We start from the raw sequence: 17,286 nt of genomic DNA, 5'->3' as shown, positions 1-17,286 counted from the left end.
AATAAATATTTAATTGAATTTTTCAACTGTTTTTTCTAAGGTAGTTTCTAGAAGTTTCACTATCCTGTCTTCCTGTGGTTGTGTTCTAGTTTGTCATTGTCTCTTTTAAATTACAAATTTCTTAATTAAATAGAAATGACCTAAAAACAAAAAAGGAAGTCAACATAATCCTTGCGCATATAATGCTTCCTCTCTTCTGGATGAGATAGCCATTAAACAAATAAATATAATAATAAGAATTATGTGTAGTTATATTGTAGTAAGTGCAGTAAAGGAGAAGGACAGGGTTTGCTGGGAATCAAAAACATGGAAACTTCATTTAGCTTCTTTGTAAAGTGACATTAGGAGGTAAGGATCCAGGATTGATGGGAGTTAGCAAAGAGTAGGAGGAAAAGCTGTATTGGCAGAAAGAAAAGGATGTCCCAAGACCTTGAGTGGGGAAAGAATTTAAAGTTCCCAGAGCTGAAACAAGGCCAGAGTGGCTGAAATGTAGTAACAGTCTTTGGGTGTGAGATGAGGCTTGAGAGAGAGGCAAGGTCCAATTTATTTAGGGCTTTGTAGGCCGTGCTAGGTTGGTTAATTGGCTGTTGCCTTAATTTTTCCTCCTTAACCAATGGCCATTTAGAATATAAACCATTTATAAGGTGATAAGTGTCTACTTCCATGAATTAGCTGATGGATATAGCTGGTATCTCTTTACCTCAGAGCAAGGTAGTCAGTCCTGAGAATCCAGCATCACTTGCTTATCTGTCTGCCCTGGAATCTGTGCTGTCTCAGGTTTTTCTGATAAAAGAAATTGAGTTTTCTCAAAATGGTTAGTAGGTTTCATTCTGTTGGTTAAAATAATACTAAAAGAACGATACATTTAGAATACTGTGTGAAGAACAATATACTTTAAAATTCTTTCTCGACTTCAGACATGCTGTAGATCAAACATGACATGCTGCTCTTCATTTTAGCTCTTTTTAAGGACCACTGAAATACACTATCTTTCAATGTTTTCTTCAAATTCTCTTTTTTTTAAAAAAATATTTGTTTATTTGGCTGCGCTGGGTCTTAGTTGCAGCATGTGGGATCTAGTTCCCTAACCAGGGATTGAATCTGGGCCCCTTGCATTGGGAGCGTGGAGTCTTAACCACTGGACCACCAGGGAAGTCCCTCCTTCAAATTTCTAACGTTGGGACTTCGCTGGTGGCGCAGTGGTTGAGAGTCCGCCTGCCGATGCAGGGGACACGGGTTCGTGCCCCGGTCCGGGAAGATCTCACATGCTGCGGAGCGGCTAGGCCCGTGAGCCATGGCTGCTGAGCGTGCGCATCCGGAGCCTGTGCTCCGCAATGGGAGAGGCCACAACAGTGAGGCCCGCGTAACGCAAAAAAAAAAAAAAAAAAAAACCAAAAAATTTCTAATGTTGAAACATGTGTTTATATCTTTCTCAGTCTGAGGGAAAAGGCCATACCAATGCTGGAGATGCAATATATGAGGTGGTGAGTCTACAGCGAGAGTCTGAGAAGGAGGAACCAATCACTCCTACTAGTGGAGGGGGCCCATTGTCACCCCAGGAGGATGAAGCAGAAGAGGGTAAGAAGTGAAATTTATTCAGTTCCCTCTCTTTACATAGCTGCTTTACTTATAATCCTGAACGATGTGTGGGGTGTGTGTGTGTGTGTGTGTGTGTGTGTGTGTGTGTGTGTGCCTATGGGAGGGATAAAGCGAGGAGTGGTGATTCTCTGTAGTCTCTGCTACTCTTAGACTAGATTCTACTAGATGCAGAAGAGAATTTGGTCTATTTGGTTCCTTGGTTGAATACTCCCCAGTCCCACTTATACAACTATTTAAATTTGACAGCCTAACTTTGTTGTCTTGCTCCCTATTTTAAGTACTTCTGAAGTGTTTAATGAGAACTTTCAAATTCTCTCAAGTGTTTTTAGAATTTCAGTGATATTTCATGTCGTACTCCTCATTTGACATTATTCAGTTCTGACTTGTTTTTTGTTGTTGCCTTTTCACTTACCATTCACTTTTTGAAATACTAGCTGGTATCTTCTCTGTTTACTACTTGAATGCTGCTGCGAGATGCTAACCAACCTCACGAGAGTCACACTTCATTTGGCCCTTTGAAAAGGGCATTTTAGAATTCTCAGTCTTTCTCTATGAAACCATTCCTTTCTTTGATTGCCATAAAAATAAGTTATTTTTAGCTAATACTTGTTGAGTGCTTAGTATGCTAGACATTATTCTGAGTGTTTTATTTAAAAAATTTATGAAGGTATAAATTACATACAATAGAATGTACATGTTTTAAGTGTATGGTTCATCAAATTTTGACAAGTGGATATACATCTGTATAACTACCGCAAGAATCATGATATAAAACATTTCCATTAACCACCCCTCCCTCCACCCTCCCCCCTGGCCAAATTTCCCTCGTGCCCCTTTACAGTCCATCTTTTCCCCTCACTTGTGGTCTTTGTCAATCACTGATCTGTGTTCCGTCACCATGTTTTGCCTTTTCTGCAATTTCATATAAAATGAATCATATAGTACAGACTTCTGTATTGATATATAGCATCTTTCACATAGCGTAAAACTTTTGAGATTTATATATGTTGTATCAATAGGTGGTTCCTTTTTATTGTTAGTAGTAATCTGTTGTAAAGATATGCCACGATTTGTTTATCTGTCTATTCACCAGTTAATGGTGAATTTGTTTTTAGCTATTGGCTATTAGGAATAGAGCTGCTATGAACATTTGAGTATGAGTCTTTGGTGAATATGTGCTTTCATTTCTCTTGGGTAAACACCTAGGAGTGGAATGGCTATGTCTTACAGTAAGTGTATGTTGTTGATAACTTTGTAGGAAACAACTGAGCTGTTTTTCAAAGTAGCTGTGCCATTTTCCTTACTGATGAGTCAGTTGCTTTGTATCCTTATCAACATTCGGCATTGTCAGTTTTTAAAATTTTAGCCATTCTAGAGGGTGTATAATCATTTCTTGTGATATTAAGTTGAATTTCTCTAATGACTAATTCTGTCGTGCGTCTTTTTCTATGGTATTTGCCATCTGTTTATCTTCTTGGTCAAGACTCTATTCACATCTGTTGACCATTTTAAAATTGGGTTATTTGTCTCCTTGTTGATTTTTTTTTCCTTGTTGATTTTTAAGATTTCTTTATATACGTTGGCAAAGGTCCTTTATCGGATATATTTTGCAAATATTTTCTCCCTCTCTGTAGTTTGCATTTTCATTTTCTGAACAATATCTTTTTTTTATAACATCTTTATTGGAGTATAATTGCTTTACAATGATGTGTTAATTTCTGCTTTATAACAAAGTAAATCAGCTATACATATACATATATCCCCATATCCCCTCCCTCTTGTGCCTCCCACCCACCCTCCCGATCCCACCCCTCTAGGTGGTCACAAAGCATGGAGCTGATCTCCCTGTGCTGTGCGGCTGCTTCCCACTAGCTATCTGTTTTACATTTGGTAGTATATATAAGTCCATGCCACTCTCTCACTTCGTCCCAGGTTACCCTTCCCCCTCCCTGTGTCCTCAAGTCCATTCTCTGTGTCTGCATCTTTATTCCCGTCCTGCCCCTAGGTTCTTTTTGGGGGGGGGGTTCCATATATATGTGTTAGCATATGATATTTGTTTTTCTCATTCTGACTTACTTCACGCTGTATGACAGACTCTAGGTCCATCCACCTCACTACCAGCAATCCCACTACTGGGCATATATCCTGAGAAAACCGTAACTCAAAAAGAGTCATGTACTGCAACGTTCAACTGCAACTCTATTTACAATAGCCAGGACATGGAAGCAATCTAAGTGTCCATCGACAGATGAATGGATAAAGAAGATGTGGCACATATATACAATGGAATATTACTCAGCCATAAAAAGAAATGAACACTGTCTTTTGAGAAACAAAAGTTTAATTTTTGTGAAGTCTAATTTGTCATTTTCGGGTTTTTTTTTGGCTGTGCCGTGCAGCTTGAGGGATCTTAGTTCCCTGACCTGGGATCGAACATGGGCCCCTGCAGTGGAAGCATGGAGTCCTAGCCACTGGACCGCCAGGGAATTCCCTGTCAGTTTTTTTCCTTAATGATTTGTCTGTGATCTATTTAAATTTTTACATGTGGTTGGAAGTAATTTTTTTTTTTTTTTACTTAAAAAACATTTATTATCTCATGGTTTCTGTGGGTCAGGAATTAGGCTTGTCTGGTCAATTCTGGCTAAGAGTTTCTTAGGAAGAGTCAGATATTATCTGGGGGACATAGTTATCTGAAGACTCCATTGGGTGGGGCTGAAAGCTTGGAGGAGCTTCCAAGGGGCTGATTCACATAGCTGCCAAAATGTTGCTGGCGGTTGGCAAGAAACTTCAGTTTCTCTCCACATAGGCCTCCCCATAGTTCTCGTTGGGTGTCCTTATGATATAATGGTTAGCTTTCCCCACATGGCAATCCCCGAAACCAAGGTGGAAGTTGCAGTGCCTTTTATGTCCTAGCCTTGGAGTCACAGAACATTCACTTCCTTAGTATTCTAGTGATCACGGAGTTCAGCCCTTACTTCCATTGTGTGACTCCATTATATTTTATATGACTTCCGGGAACACTTTTGTCATCTCTGTCCCAGCCAACATGAAGAGGAAAAGACAGAGATCGCATGAAGGAGAATTTTGGGCCAGACGTGGAAGCTGTGCACATTCTTTTCTGCTAAACAAGAACCACAGGGGTGGTTGGGGAATATAATTGAGCTGTGTGCTCAGGAAGAAGAATAAATAGGTATGACAAGTATCTACCAGAAAGTTACTTGAACACAAGATTTCAGATAATGTCTTGCAAAAATGCCATTTCCTTTAGAAATGAAAAAATATATGGAGCTAGAATTGGGAAAGAAGAAAAATAATAGAATGACTCAGCCCTACTCAGTAAAAATATATTATACAATTTAGTACCACATAATTATGCCTTTTATTCTAATTTAGTAAATAAAAATTCCTCACTTCTATTCACTAACTTAAAAGAAGGATAACTAACTAAAATGGATTAAATATCTGCTTTGTGTATATAATGTATTTGATATTTAATAGACCTAGTTTCATATTTTACTCACATTAGTCCTGAGAAATGACTATTATCGTCTTTATATTACATGTGAGGAAGTAGACTAAAAAAATTTTAAGTAAATTATTCGAGGTCATAGGGCTAAAAAAGTATAATCTACAGAATTCAAACCTATGGCAGTCTTACCCTAAAGCGCATGAATTTTCATGACGCACAAAATCAAAGTACAGGCATACCTTGGAGGTATTGTGGGTTCTGTTCCAGACCACTGCAATAAAGCAAATATCATAATAAAGTGAGCCACATGAATTTTTTGGTTTCCCAGTGCATATAAAAGTTATGTTTACACTACACTGTGGTCTATTAAGTGTGCAATAGCATTATAGCTAAAAACAGTATACATACCTTAATTAAAAAATACTTTTTTGCTAAAAAATGCTAACCGTCATCTGAGCCTTCAGCAAGTTGTAATCTTTTTTGCAATAGTAACATCAAATCATTGATCACAGATCACCATAACAAATGTAATAATATGAAAAAGTTTGAAATATTGTGAGAATTACCAAAATGTGACACAGAGACTTGAAGTGAGCAAATGCTATTGGAAAAATGCTGCCGATAGACTTGCTGGACCCAGGATTGCTACTAACCTTCAATTTGTAAAGTTCACAATGTGTGCCAGAGTAGTAAAGCAAAGAACAATAAAATGAGGCATGACTATATTCTTCTTTAAATCACTGAATTGTAACTCCGCTTCTAATTGCTTAAAAGGTAGTATTTTTAGTATTCCCTTTACAGACAAGATATTGTAGATCTTACATTTTCTAGATCTTTTTTTTTTTTTTTTTTTTTTTTTTGCAGTATGCGGACCTCTCACTATTGTGTCCTCTCCCGTTGTGGAGCACAGGCTCCGGATGCGCAGGCTCAGCGGCCATGGCTTTAATCAGCAAAATATTTAGAAACATTCACTGCCAGGATCTTAAAATCATGTAGGAAGTATTGGATAGGCCATCATTTTCCAGTCTTGGCAGAGAGCTAAATTGGGCTCAAGCTTCATTTCTTTTTTTTTTTTTAATAGATCTTTATTGGAGTATAATTGCTTCACAATACCGTGTTAGTTTCTGTTTCACAACAAAGCGAATCAGCCATATGCATACACGTGTCCCCATACCCTCTCCCTCTTGAGCCTCCCCCTCCCACCCTCCCTCTCCCACCCCTCCAGGTGGTCACAAAGCAGCAAGCCCATCTCCCTGTGCTATGCTGTCAAGCTTCATTTCTGACATAGCCATTTTGACAAAGTTCTTTTGACACAGTTGTGTCAAAATGACTACCTCAAAATGTAAGGAATGAGGGGTAAAAGAGATTTGAGAATATTCCTGAGGTTAAAGCAGAGGGGCTTGTAACTTAATTGGATGTCATGGGCAGCAGAAGAGAAGGGAGGAGAAAGAATCATAAATTCAATCTAGGTTTGTAGCTGAGGTGCCTGGATGGTGTGGATGCCAACAAATGAGATAGGGAACACCTGTCGGTTTGGGGGTGGGGGTAAGATTCATTCAGTTTCAGACACTGATGAATTTGAACTCACTGTGGAACATTAAAGTGGAACTACTTTTCAGTTAATAGAAATAGTCTTAAATTGTGAGAGAAGTTTTACAACTGGAGATAAAGGTTTGAGAGTCACCAGTGTGAAGCAATGATAATGGCTGAAATTTCCTTGGGAGAAATGTGGGAGGGGGGGTTTAGAAGTAGAGTTTAAGAGATCCTTTAAGTGCAGCTAAAGGACTTATCTGCAGAAAAATGATCAGAACAATATGAGGAGAGCTAAGACAATGTCTTAATAGACTAAGGAGTGGAGATTCAGAAGGAAAGAGTGATGTGCAGTATTGACAAATGGAACAAGAGTTTCAGTATGATAAGGACCAAAAATTGTTAATCGGATTTGGTAAATTTGAGAGATTACTGAACCCCTCTGAGGGTAATTTTAGTAAAGTTGGGAAGGAAGCCTTATTGTAGTGGATTGAGGATTGACTAGAGGTGAGGAAGGGGAGAAGTTTGAATAGTGTTCAAATTATTCTTTCAAGAAGGTTGATGGAGAAGACGAGAAAAGAGATTGGAGTAAAAACATTGGGTTGCATCTGGCCAACAAAGGGCATATTTAGGGTGTAAGAGATTTGAGGTCATCTGTAGTAGGAAAGGGAGAGCTAAAAATAGTTACCCACCCAACACTTAACCTAACACTTAACAAAATGCATGCAGTTCCCTGACGTGCTTCTGTGTCTTTGCAAATGCTATTTACTCTGCTTAGAGGCTTTTCTACGTAAGGTCACCTGAGTAAGCTCTTCAACCAAGGCATGTTAACAGTCAAAAGAAAATAGTGATTTTAGCATACTGGCAATTTCCGTACTTAGAAATGTTTAAAAATATTTTCTATGACATTTTTTAGTAGGTTGCTCAGGCAAATTACATTTAAAATGTGTTTAGTGCAGAATGGCTTGGGTGAGGAGCTTGGCAAATCTGCTCATCAAAAAGCAATCATAAATGTCAATAAAATTGTCAGAAAACAGCCAGTTAAGGTCTTGAGAAAGTGATCAAATTATATAAAAAATTGAGAAGCATTTATTTAAGAAAAACCACTGAACCTTGGGTGAGAACAGTCTGTGGTGTTTTAGTGCTTGAGGCTGCTCCCATTCTTGTCATTCCCACCACTGGCTTATTATCGTGGTGGTTTTGCTAGGGTGGGGCAAGCTGTGAAAACTAGTAGCTTTGTTTTCACCCGTGGAAGGGACTCGCTTGATTTGGAGCAAATGTAGAAAAACCCCATATTTCTAGAACATTGTTGGAAACAATAGTGATTTTTTTATGGCAAAAGAATGGGAAGACCAATGTTTTAAGTAGCATGAGGTTGTAATTCTGGTTGGGGAAAGCCACAGATTGACCAGAATTTTAATAAGGAGATTTAAGAAATGAATGGGCCTCATTAGATTCTACATATCACTGGTGGTCTGGGAGGCTGTGTATACATGCAAGGCTGTACATACACTCAGACCAGAGGGGTTCCTAGCTAGTCACAGATCCATGCTGGACGTGAGGCCTTGCGTGCGTACGATGGTTTTGCTTCTCTCTTTTCTATTCTACGGAGAGGATGTGTTCCAGGTGGAGTATATGGGTGAAGGCTGATTCTCCCACAACCTAGGCTTCCCCTGTCAGCAAGTGACAACTCCTAGGCTCCAAATCTTAGAATCCAGAATCTGACCTCTCTCTGGCCCTGTCATTTCTTGTACTGGATTATTGCAGTACCTCCTAATGGGTCTGCTGCCTTCCACCCTTGTCCACAACCCCTTAGTCTGTATTCCATATCACCATAGTCATCCTTTTGAAATCTGTCAGATCACATTTCTTCTAAAAATCCTCAGTTGGCTTTTCATTTCACTTGCCAAAGTTCTTTACCATAGTTTACAAGGCTGTCTGTGATTTTGCTCTCTGCTTTTAACCTTTCTGACCTCATTTCCTGTCACTTTCTGCCCCACAAATTCCACCCTTATCCTTTGCTATTCTTCAAACACACCAGGTGTACTCTGCCTTTGAGCTGCTGCACTTGCTGTACCCGCTGGCTGGAACTCCTTGTTTCCTAGATTGCCACATGGGTCTCTCCTTCCTCTCTTTCTAAACTTTCCTCAAATGCCACCTTCTCAATGAGATTCAGTAAACAATATGAAAAATAATAAATGAAGGAATAAATAATAAATATATTTATTATAATAAAATTATAGTAATGAATGAATAAATATTTTTCCTTTTATATTGCTTCAAAATGATTTCATACTGAGAAAGACTAGAAAAAAGAGGTAACATTTATGGAATTGCAATTGAAAATATGAAAAACACACATAAACATTTCAATTTCTCATTCTTTTTTTTTTTTTCTCTTTGCGGTACGCGGGCCTGTCACTGCTGTGGCCTCTCCCTCTGTGGAGCACAGGCTCCAGACGCGCAGGGCCAGCGGCCACGGCCCATGGGCCCAGCCGCTCCGCAGCATGCGGGATCCTCCCGGACCGGGGCACGAACCCGCATCCCCCGCATCGGCAGGCGAACCCTCAACCACTGCGCCACCAGGGAAGCTCAATTTCTCATTCTTGTATATGGTCTGAATAGGAACAAGTCATCAGATTTCTGTTTTTCCCTAAAAATTTTTCACTTCTGTTCTTAACAGTTTTTCACTGTTTGAAATGTCACCTTGCCTTTTGAAAATCTATTAGCCATCACCTGTATTAAAAAAGCTACAAAAATCACAGAGTAGGAAGTAATAGTTTCTTTTCTTTTATAGATCAGAGACTTCATACATTTTCAATACACTTTATTATTAGTTCTGTAATTGACATTCTGTCAACGCAAATATCAAAAGTTAGAACTGGAGGTGGCATAGAAATGTGTTCCTGCTGGGGGGAATTGGAGTATTCTTTTATTTAATTATTTTCAGCAATTTGCCTGTCAAAGCAAAAGTGGAAGTTCAAGTCACTCTAAATTGTCTTACCTTAGCCTGTAATTTAACTAAAAAGGGATGCAGATTTGAAAGGGCTAAAGTTGCTCTTAATTTCCTGGGAAAGATCTAAAATAAAATGAATTAAGGTACCTTTGCATATTTTTCAAGCGCTGTTCAAAAAGTGAAGTGTGTTAAAGGGTATTAATTTGAATGCAAGGAATCTTAGCAGAAAGTTAAGTCCATCAATGCAACATTATAGGGATTATTATTATTTTTTAAAAATTATTTTATTTTTGGCTGCGTTGGGTATTTGTTGGTGTGTGCAGGCTTTCTTTAGTTGCGGCGAGCGGGGGCTTCTCCTTGTGGTGGCTTCTCTTGTTGAGGAACACAGGCTATAGGCATGCGGGCTCAGTAGTTGTGGCTCGTGGGCTCTAGAGCACAGGCTCAGTAGTTGTGGCCCACGGGCTTAGCTGCTCCACAGCATGTGGGATCCTCCCGGACCAGGGCTTGCACCTGTGTCCCCTGCCTTGGCAGGCAGATTCTTAACCACTGAGCTACCAAGGAAGCCGTATAGGGATTGTCTTTAAACTACCTTGTCATGACTGTGCTACCTAGGAAGCCCTATAGGGATTGTCTTTAAACTACTTTGTCACGTTTATATACTCCCACAAGTTCTGAATTGCTCCTGCTTTTGAAACTTGAGGTGCACTTGGTATTGCTTCCTTTGGATTTCAAACTGGCTTTCTGTTTGTTGACCTCAGAATTGTATTTAGTTACTTGTAAAATGGATAGTAAGTTACAAGAAGGCAGTGGTTGGCAAATATAGTGTGATTTCCTTTAAGACACATGCCCAAGTAATTGTAAAAGACCAGATTCACAGTAATATTAGGCAAGCTTCACACTTGGTTGTACTTTTTATGTTTTGTGTAATCTGCATTTTTTGTTTTTGTGTTTGGATTGGTTAAATGCTATCTAGAAAAAAAATTTTCCCCTTGATCTGAGTGATGATTAGCTGTCTAATACTACTTCTAACTCATTTTGAGTAGAGAGCAAAATAATCTCAAACTCAACTAGAGGTTTATTTTCTTTTAATTTCTTAATTCATAGTCTGATTAGAGAAAAGATAATCACAAACAGCTTTTACTATAGAAATCAGTTGGCAAATGAAATTTCTTTATATTCAAATGAAAAGAAGATAGAGAGTATAGAAAAGAAATGAGTTTTTTAAGAAATGTAATTATCATATTGCACTTACATGAGTGATAAGTGCTCATTAATGAAGTGCTTCTTAAACCTTAAATGTGCACATGTATTACCTGGAGATCTTGTTAAAATGAACTCTTATTAAAAAAAAAAAAATCTTCTACCAGATGCCATTGCTCTTGGTCACACCAGACTTTGAGTAACAAGGATTTAAATTGCCTACCGACTTTAATTCATTTAATCCTCTTATCAACCCTATAATGTCAATACTATTATTATATCATTTTACAGATGAGGAAATATGTTCCAATAAAATAATATTGGTAGACTACATACTGTTTCTTTTCCAATCAGATACTTTCTATATTTATAAAATTGGTGTGTGTGTGTGTGCACACACACGCATGTGTATGAGAGAGAGAGAGAGAGTGTCAGTGAGAGGGAAGAAAGGACTTTATAATATTGTTTCATTCTTGCATTTTTACATTATCTGTTTCAACAAATTAAAATGATTAAAAAATACATTTGATAAGGGAAGGTGTTTGAGAGAAAGTAGAGGGAGAGAGTGTATTAATTAGCTTTATATTGCTCCATAACAAGTTACAAAAAAATTTAGCACCTTAAAGTAACACACATTTATTATCTCACAGTTTCCATGGATCGAGAGTCTGGGCATGGCTTAGCTGGGTCCTCTGTTCGTGGTCTCACGAAGCTGCAATCAAAGTTTTGGTTGGGGCTTCAGTCTCATCTAAGACTTGGGGTTCCCTTCAGAGCTCACAGAATTCATTTCTTTGCAGTTGTAGCACTCATGGGGGCTTGCTTCAAGGGCAACAGGAGAATCTCTCTAAGGGAAGGCCCAAGGCCTCTTTTAAGGGTTTACCTGATTAGGTCAGGCTCATCTGGGATAGACTCCCTTTGATTAACTTAAAGCCAGAGTGGTTAGGGACTTTATATCTGCAGCATCCCTTCACCTTTGCCATGTAACACAATGTGATCACAGCCATGACATCCATCATATTCATATGTCCCACCCACACTCAAGTGTAGGGACTTTATAGGGTGTTTATACCAGGAGGCAGGAATCATAGGGGTCATTTTAGAACTGCCTGTAACAAAGAGCTAGGTACCAGAAATGAAGGAAACTATCCTTTTTCAAGCATCTGTTATGTAATAACCACTTTTGCATACATGTTACCTCACTTGTTACCATAACCATGCAAGATAATTACTATTACTCCCCTTATTTTACAAGTTTATATCTCATCTCTCCTATTAGACCAGGACCTACCAAGGGTATAAATATATGCAGTATTAGCTAAACAAAAAATAACCTAGATACTGGACACTGAAACTTATACAGTACTGCATGTCATTTATATCTCAGTACAACTGGAAAAAAAATTAAATTCTAAAAAAAAAAAAAAGGACCAAAAAATGACCTAGACAACTTCAAAACAGTACGTGATGAATTTCCAAATGAATTATAAGAGCATTGATTGCTGTAGGTTTCGAGTGTCTTTTATTGAGCTATTTCCATTACTTGTGAAGTCCTTCCCATCTCTGCCTTTTGAAGCCAAGGTTCAGCTATCAGTTTAAATGATATTTTCCTCATGATACCTCTACTTATCCTCAGTCAGAAGTAATCTCTGTTCCCTGACTACAGAATTCCACTATAATTCTACTTACATGTTTTTAGTGTCATTTATGATATTCCATATTAAATTATAGTTACATGTGTCTTCTCTCTCCTAGCGACTGTAAATTCCTCTGAGAAGCTCAATTCTTACTCATCTTTGTGGGTCTGTCAGAGAGTTCCATGCAGTGCATCTCTGGTAAATGCTAGTTTCAATTCATTTTCAAATGACCGAGTCTGGGAAAGTTTGAAAGAGTTAGTGGGATTTGCAAGAGTAGAAAGTAAGAAGCATAGCATTTTGACATATGTGAAAGCAAAAAGTACAGACATGAACAGAATCTTCGGTATGCCTAGGAGGCAGTGAATGTGAGGTTGAAGAGGCAGGTTGAGAGCAGGCCTTGGAGAAACTCCCTAGAAGCACTGAACAGGACAGACTTTGTGTAAAGCAGTGGAGAATCTTAGAGGGATTTTGAGCTCGGGCATGGCATGAGCAAAGGTTTGCATTAGGAAGATTAAGCTGGCAGTATATTATGTAAAATGCAGTTTAGAATAGTGAAGAATCCATGATATATACATCTAATTTGAGGAGATAAAGCTTGAACTAGGGTGCTGGTCCTGGAAATAAAAAATGACCGATTTTAGAGAAATAATTGACGGGAAAAGGTGACTGAGTCATACCTGTCTTTAATTGCCATATTTAAAGGCTTAGTGCTAGGTTAGTTCACCCTGGAAGAGAGCATATTTGTATATTAATTAATTTCATTCATTTATTTAAGAAATATTTGTGTACCTACATATTTTAGCATTATGCTTGGTACTGAGAGTGACAAAAATTCCTTTAAGGTTACTTACATTTTAGGTGGGAATAAACATTTTAAATCATTGCAGGAATTAAGTAATACTATGCCACATCAAAGTGTGAATTGCATTTGACCTAAGTATAATCAAGTGCCAAATATGTGGCTTAGATCCTAAGTGCTGTGAGATTAGGAGCATTGTTTGGGCTTTTGACCTTTTCCCCTGCAAATAACCAGTGGTGTTTCAGAAAACACTGAGATCTAACCAATGGATGATTGAGTATGATTGGGTCCCATATCAGCTGAACTCAAGCATTTAATTTCCTCCCCTGTGATTTGTATTTCATTTAGAAATCTAAAATACAAAATTGTAGTGTTTAATTCATGAGTACAGTCTGTTAAGGTCTAATCTTATTCCACCTCGATCATGTAGTAATCTTTATATTTTAAAATACAGTACCTCCAAGGATGAATATCTGTAGCATTCAGTGGAAAGTAAACTACATTCTCATGTTTCTAGGTTGCATGTCTTTTACCCCCCGCCCGCCCTCCCTAAAAACGACAAAAGTTCTCATGCAGTTTTAAAGAGTAATTGACCTTTCAGTTGACAAAGAATATATTTTAATTCATTTCCCACAGTATTTTTTTTTTTGCCTGGAAAGTTTATTATACTGTCTTTAACTTGTGGAAAATTCACTGGGATCTAGAGTTTTATTTTTTTAAGTGATAAGATTCCTGAATTTGGCAGATCGAACTCTGATTCTAACATGTTCAATGTGTATGGGAATGATTTATATTTAAATTGTAAAATAGATAGTCTAGTCTTTTATATTACTATAGGTATACCCTTACTTTTAATGAAATTAATTCCTTTGGAAAATGTAGTGTTGGACATTTAAAAATTCTTTCATCTTTAATATTTTGAAGCAAATAGGAATGAATAGCTACTTTGAAAGGGAAGGGTCCTAGGGTTGGCAGACTACAGCCTACTGTCAAATCTGGCCCACAACTTGTTCTTTCTTGTATGGCTTCTGTGCCAAGAATGGTTTTTATATTTTTATACAGTCTTCCCCAGCCCTCCTCCCCCACAAAAAAAAGAAATACGAAAGATAAGAACATGTGAGAGTTGAAAAATATTTACTATTTGGCCCTTTACAGAAAAGTTGGCCAACCCTGACAGTCACAGCATATTTATGAATAGCTTTAAGTATGCTTTATGTAATTTTTGAAACTATGGAATGTTCTGTTATAACTGTACTGTCCTTTGTGTACAAAACATGGGGCCACATTATAGTTGATGTTACTTTTTGCTAGTTACATTTTATTACATAATACATGCCCTTTTTATTAGTGCTTGAAAATAAACTGTTCTTATAAAACTTTTACTATGTATAGTGTGTTACAGTAAAGTTTTAGTGTATTTCTAGTGGAAAGTATCTAAAAAATAATTTTTCTTTTTCATTTTGAAATGACCTTAAGTAGAGCAACTCAAATTTCATGAATTGATTTTGTTCTTAATAGAAAATATATTTGAAAGGAAATATGAGAAGTAGCAAGATGAAAAAGAAAAGCATGCTAGAGTTAGTGTTTTATCACATAGGTGTGATGGCAAGCACCCATCCTCTCATTTAGTTACTTAAGTGTGCCTGAAAAATTTGTTAATATTCAAGGTACAATTGTGCTGTTGGTTGTTTTGGCAAGTCCAAAATGTTTACTTAGTTCAAACTGTCATAAATGGATAATCTAATGAAAAAGTACACCTTAAGATCATAAAAATATTTTTTCGTATTGATCCAGGAAGGATTGCTCTTCAAGGTTAGTACAGTGCAGAATCTTTGGTAAGAAAATCAGACTTTAAGACATTTTATCTAAAAGATTTTAAAATATAATTATATTGCATGAAACTTAAATTGTAACCTTATAGTAAGTATAAGATTGTGAATATAGTAAATATGAGTTGTGGGTTTTTATATTGTATGTTTTTATTTATCTATTGTTTCTTTTTGTATTGTGTGCTTTTAGAAAAGAGTTAATTAAATAAATGTTTATTTTAAAATGCTCCTGTTTGGTTTTTAAACTTTCTTTTTTTTTTTTTTTTTTTTTGCGGTACGCGGGCCTCTCACTGTTGTGGCCTCTCCCGTTGCGGAGCACAGGCTCCGGACGCGCAGCCTCAGCGGCCATGGCTTACGGGCCCAGCCGCTCTGCGGCATGTGGGATCTTCCCGGACCGGGGCATGAACCTGTGTCCCTTGCATCGGCAGGCGGACTCTCAATCACTGCGCCACCAGGGAAGCCCTGGTTTTTAAACTTGTATAGGTTTGATTTTCCTTTGGTGTTCCTTTTTTTTTTTCTTTTGGTGTTTTTGTTTTCATGCTGGTGTCAAATTTGGTTTATTTAGTACTTTGTAGATATACTATTTACATTATCTGGAACATTATTAATGTAAAGATATGCTTTCGAGCATTAATTGATCATGTTCACTTTTCTTTATTTCTTCCTAATTTGTTTAAAATATTTATTTCACAAGTTAGAAAATTAGTTTTGAATTAACCAGTACTCCTGTAGAAACTTATCCCTAGTTCTTTCTAATTAGTGCTATTTTCATGTCATTCCGATATGCATGCAGCTGTTCTTCATCATTTTTCTAACTTCATTGTGATGAATTCTTCATGTTTCCCAATCCCCCAAATTCTCCTGAATGCCAACTAATGTGATACTTCATTGCTTGATTTCATGTCTTAAACTTCTTGATAGGTAGAGGTTAAAATTAATTTATAATTTACTTAGGGACATTGTCACAATGTTGCCTTTGTAATTTCCCTATCAACACTTTCTATAAATATTATAGATTAGGATGAGATTGGAGAGGAAAGAATATTAGAAGAAAAGAGGGAGATTGAATTCTATAAAATTTGGTTGTACAAATTGTTGGATGTAGCACCAAGGCTAGTGCTACATCAAGTATGGATGAAAACTTGACCACTTACTCATGTTTCTTATCATATTATTCAGAATTCACATTACATACAAAGGTGTTTTTATTTGAAATCCCAGAAATTTAACTGATATGGGATTCCCCTCCTTCATGAAAACCCCTTTTTCCTACTTAATTTAAGGGAATTGAGGGAAATCTTTGATATCTGAAGTTTTAGCTTAATACAAAATTTCTTTCTTTTTGTTTCTTTTTAAAGGAAAGTAATCATCTCATAACCTGAGGATTTTTGTTTTAACGAAATGTGTTCAAAGTACAGAAATCTCACACATTTATGTGCACATCAGTCATATTCTAAATAAAGTTACATACTGGTACTTTTTTGAAAATTGGAAGGCTTAATTTAATCCTATAAATGTCATTGTTGATAGTAGGGCTGACTTTTAAATGAACCTTGTACTTGAAGGGTCAGTGCAACTGGCTAAATTCCACACAGTTTTTATAGAAATTTGACTTGATTTTATTCATCTGTCTATTAACGTTTTTGGTGTAATTATATTTTTCCTGAGTGGTTCAGTAAAAGTGAACCAAAAAGTGGTTCATGTGTTTGAAAAGGTTGTTTAGATCCAGCATGCTAAGAGACAGATGAATATTTATTCACAATGGCTTTAGCTTAATATAACAATAACATTTTAAATGGTAGCCTAATAAAGAGAGGAGATTGGTTAGAAACAGGCTAGAGTTCTTAAAATAATTATTGCTGTTGACAAATGATGAACCAAATGTTAAAAAACCCCAAGTGGATTTTCTCTGAGGTATACTTATAATAGTATGTTCTGTTTTTCCCTTGCAAATATTATTGATATGTTTGTCATTTCAATTTAACCAAGCATATGAGTCAACTAAAATGGGTTTTGACTGAGAAAATCATTTACTTAATCAAATCTTTAAGACATTTAAACATATTAACAGTACTACTGAAAAATCAACTGTGTAAAGCCAGTCACTGATTTATGATTTGGGAAGAATAATCATCTTTGTATTACTTCAAAAACAAACACAAAAAAATGCATGGAGTTTTCTTTCTCTTTTTCACTGCTTAAATTTTTAAAATAAATATAAAATGGACTCCTATTGTCCACCAATGCTAATTCTCAAGAGAAATCATTTA

At 36.9% G+C, this 17,286-nt stretch overlaps 1 protein-coding gene across 8 annotated transcripts in view; it reads left to right on the top strand.

Moving 5' to 3' along the window:
* Window positions 1-17,286, top strand: part of RABGAP1L (RAB GTPase activating protein 1 like) — a 797,484-nt gene that overhangs the window by 251,595 nt on the left and 528,603 nt on the right. For all 8 annotated transcript variants that reach the window (XM_079939730.1, XM_079939723.1, XM_079939729.1 and 5 more), the window contains one exon: window positions 1,437-1,578. In XM_079939730.1, the coding sequence (XP_079795856.1) occupies window positions 1,437-1,578 (142 nt within the window). The remainder of the gene's footprint in view (window positions 1-1,436; window positions 1,579-17,286) is intronic.

The sequence above is a fragment of the Stenella coeruleoalba genome (assembly GCF_951394435.1).
Source record: "Stenella coeruleoalba genome assembly, chromosome: 1".
In the NCBI taxonomy this organism is placed as follows: Eukaryota; Metazoa; Chordata; class Mammalia; order Artiodactyla; family Delphinidae; genus Stenella; species Stenella coeruleoalba.
Note: the sequence above shows the minus strand (reverse complement) of the source record. Positions and strands in the feature narration are given on the sequence as shown.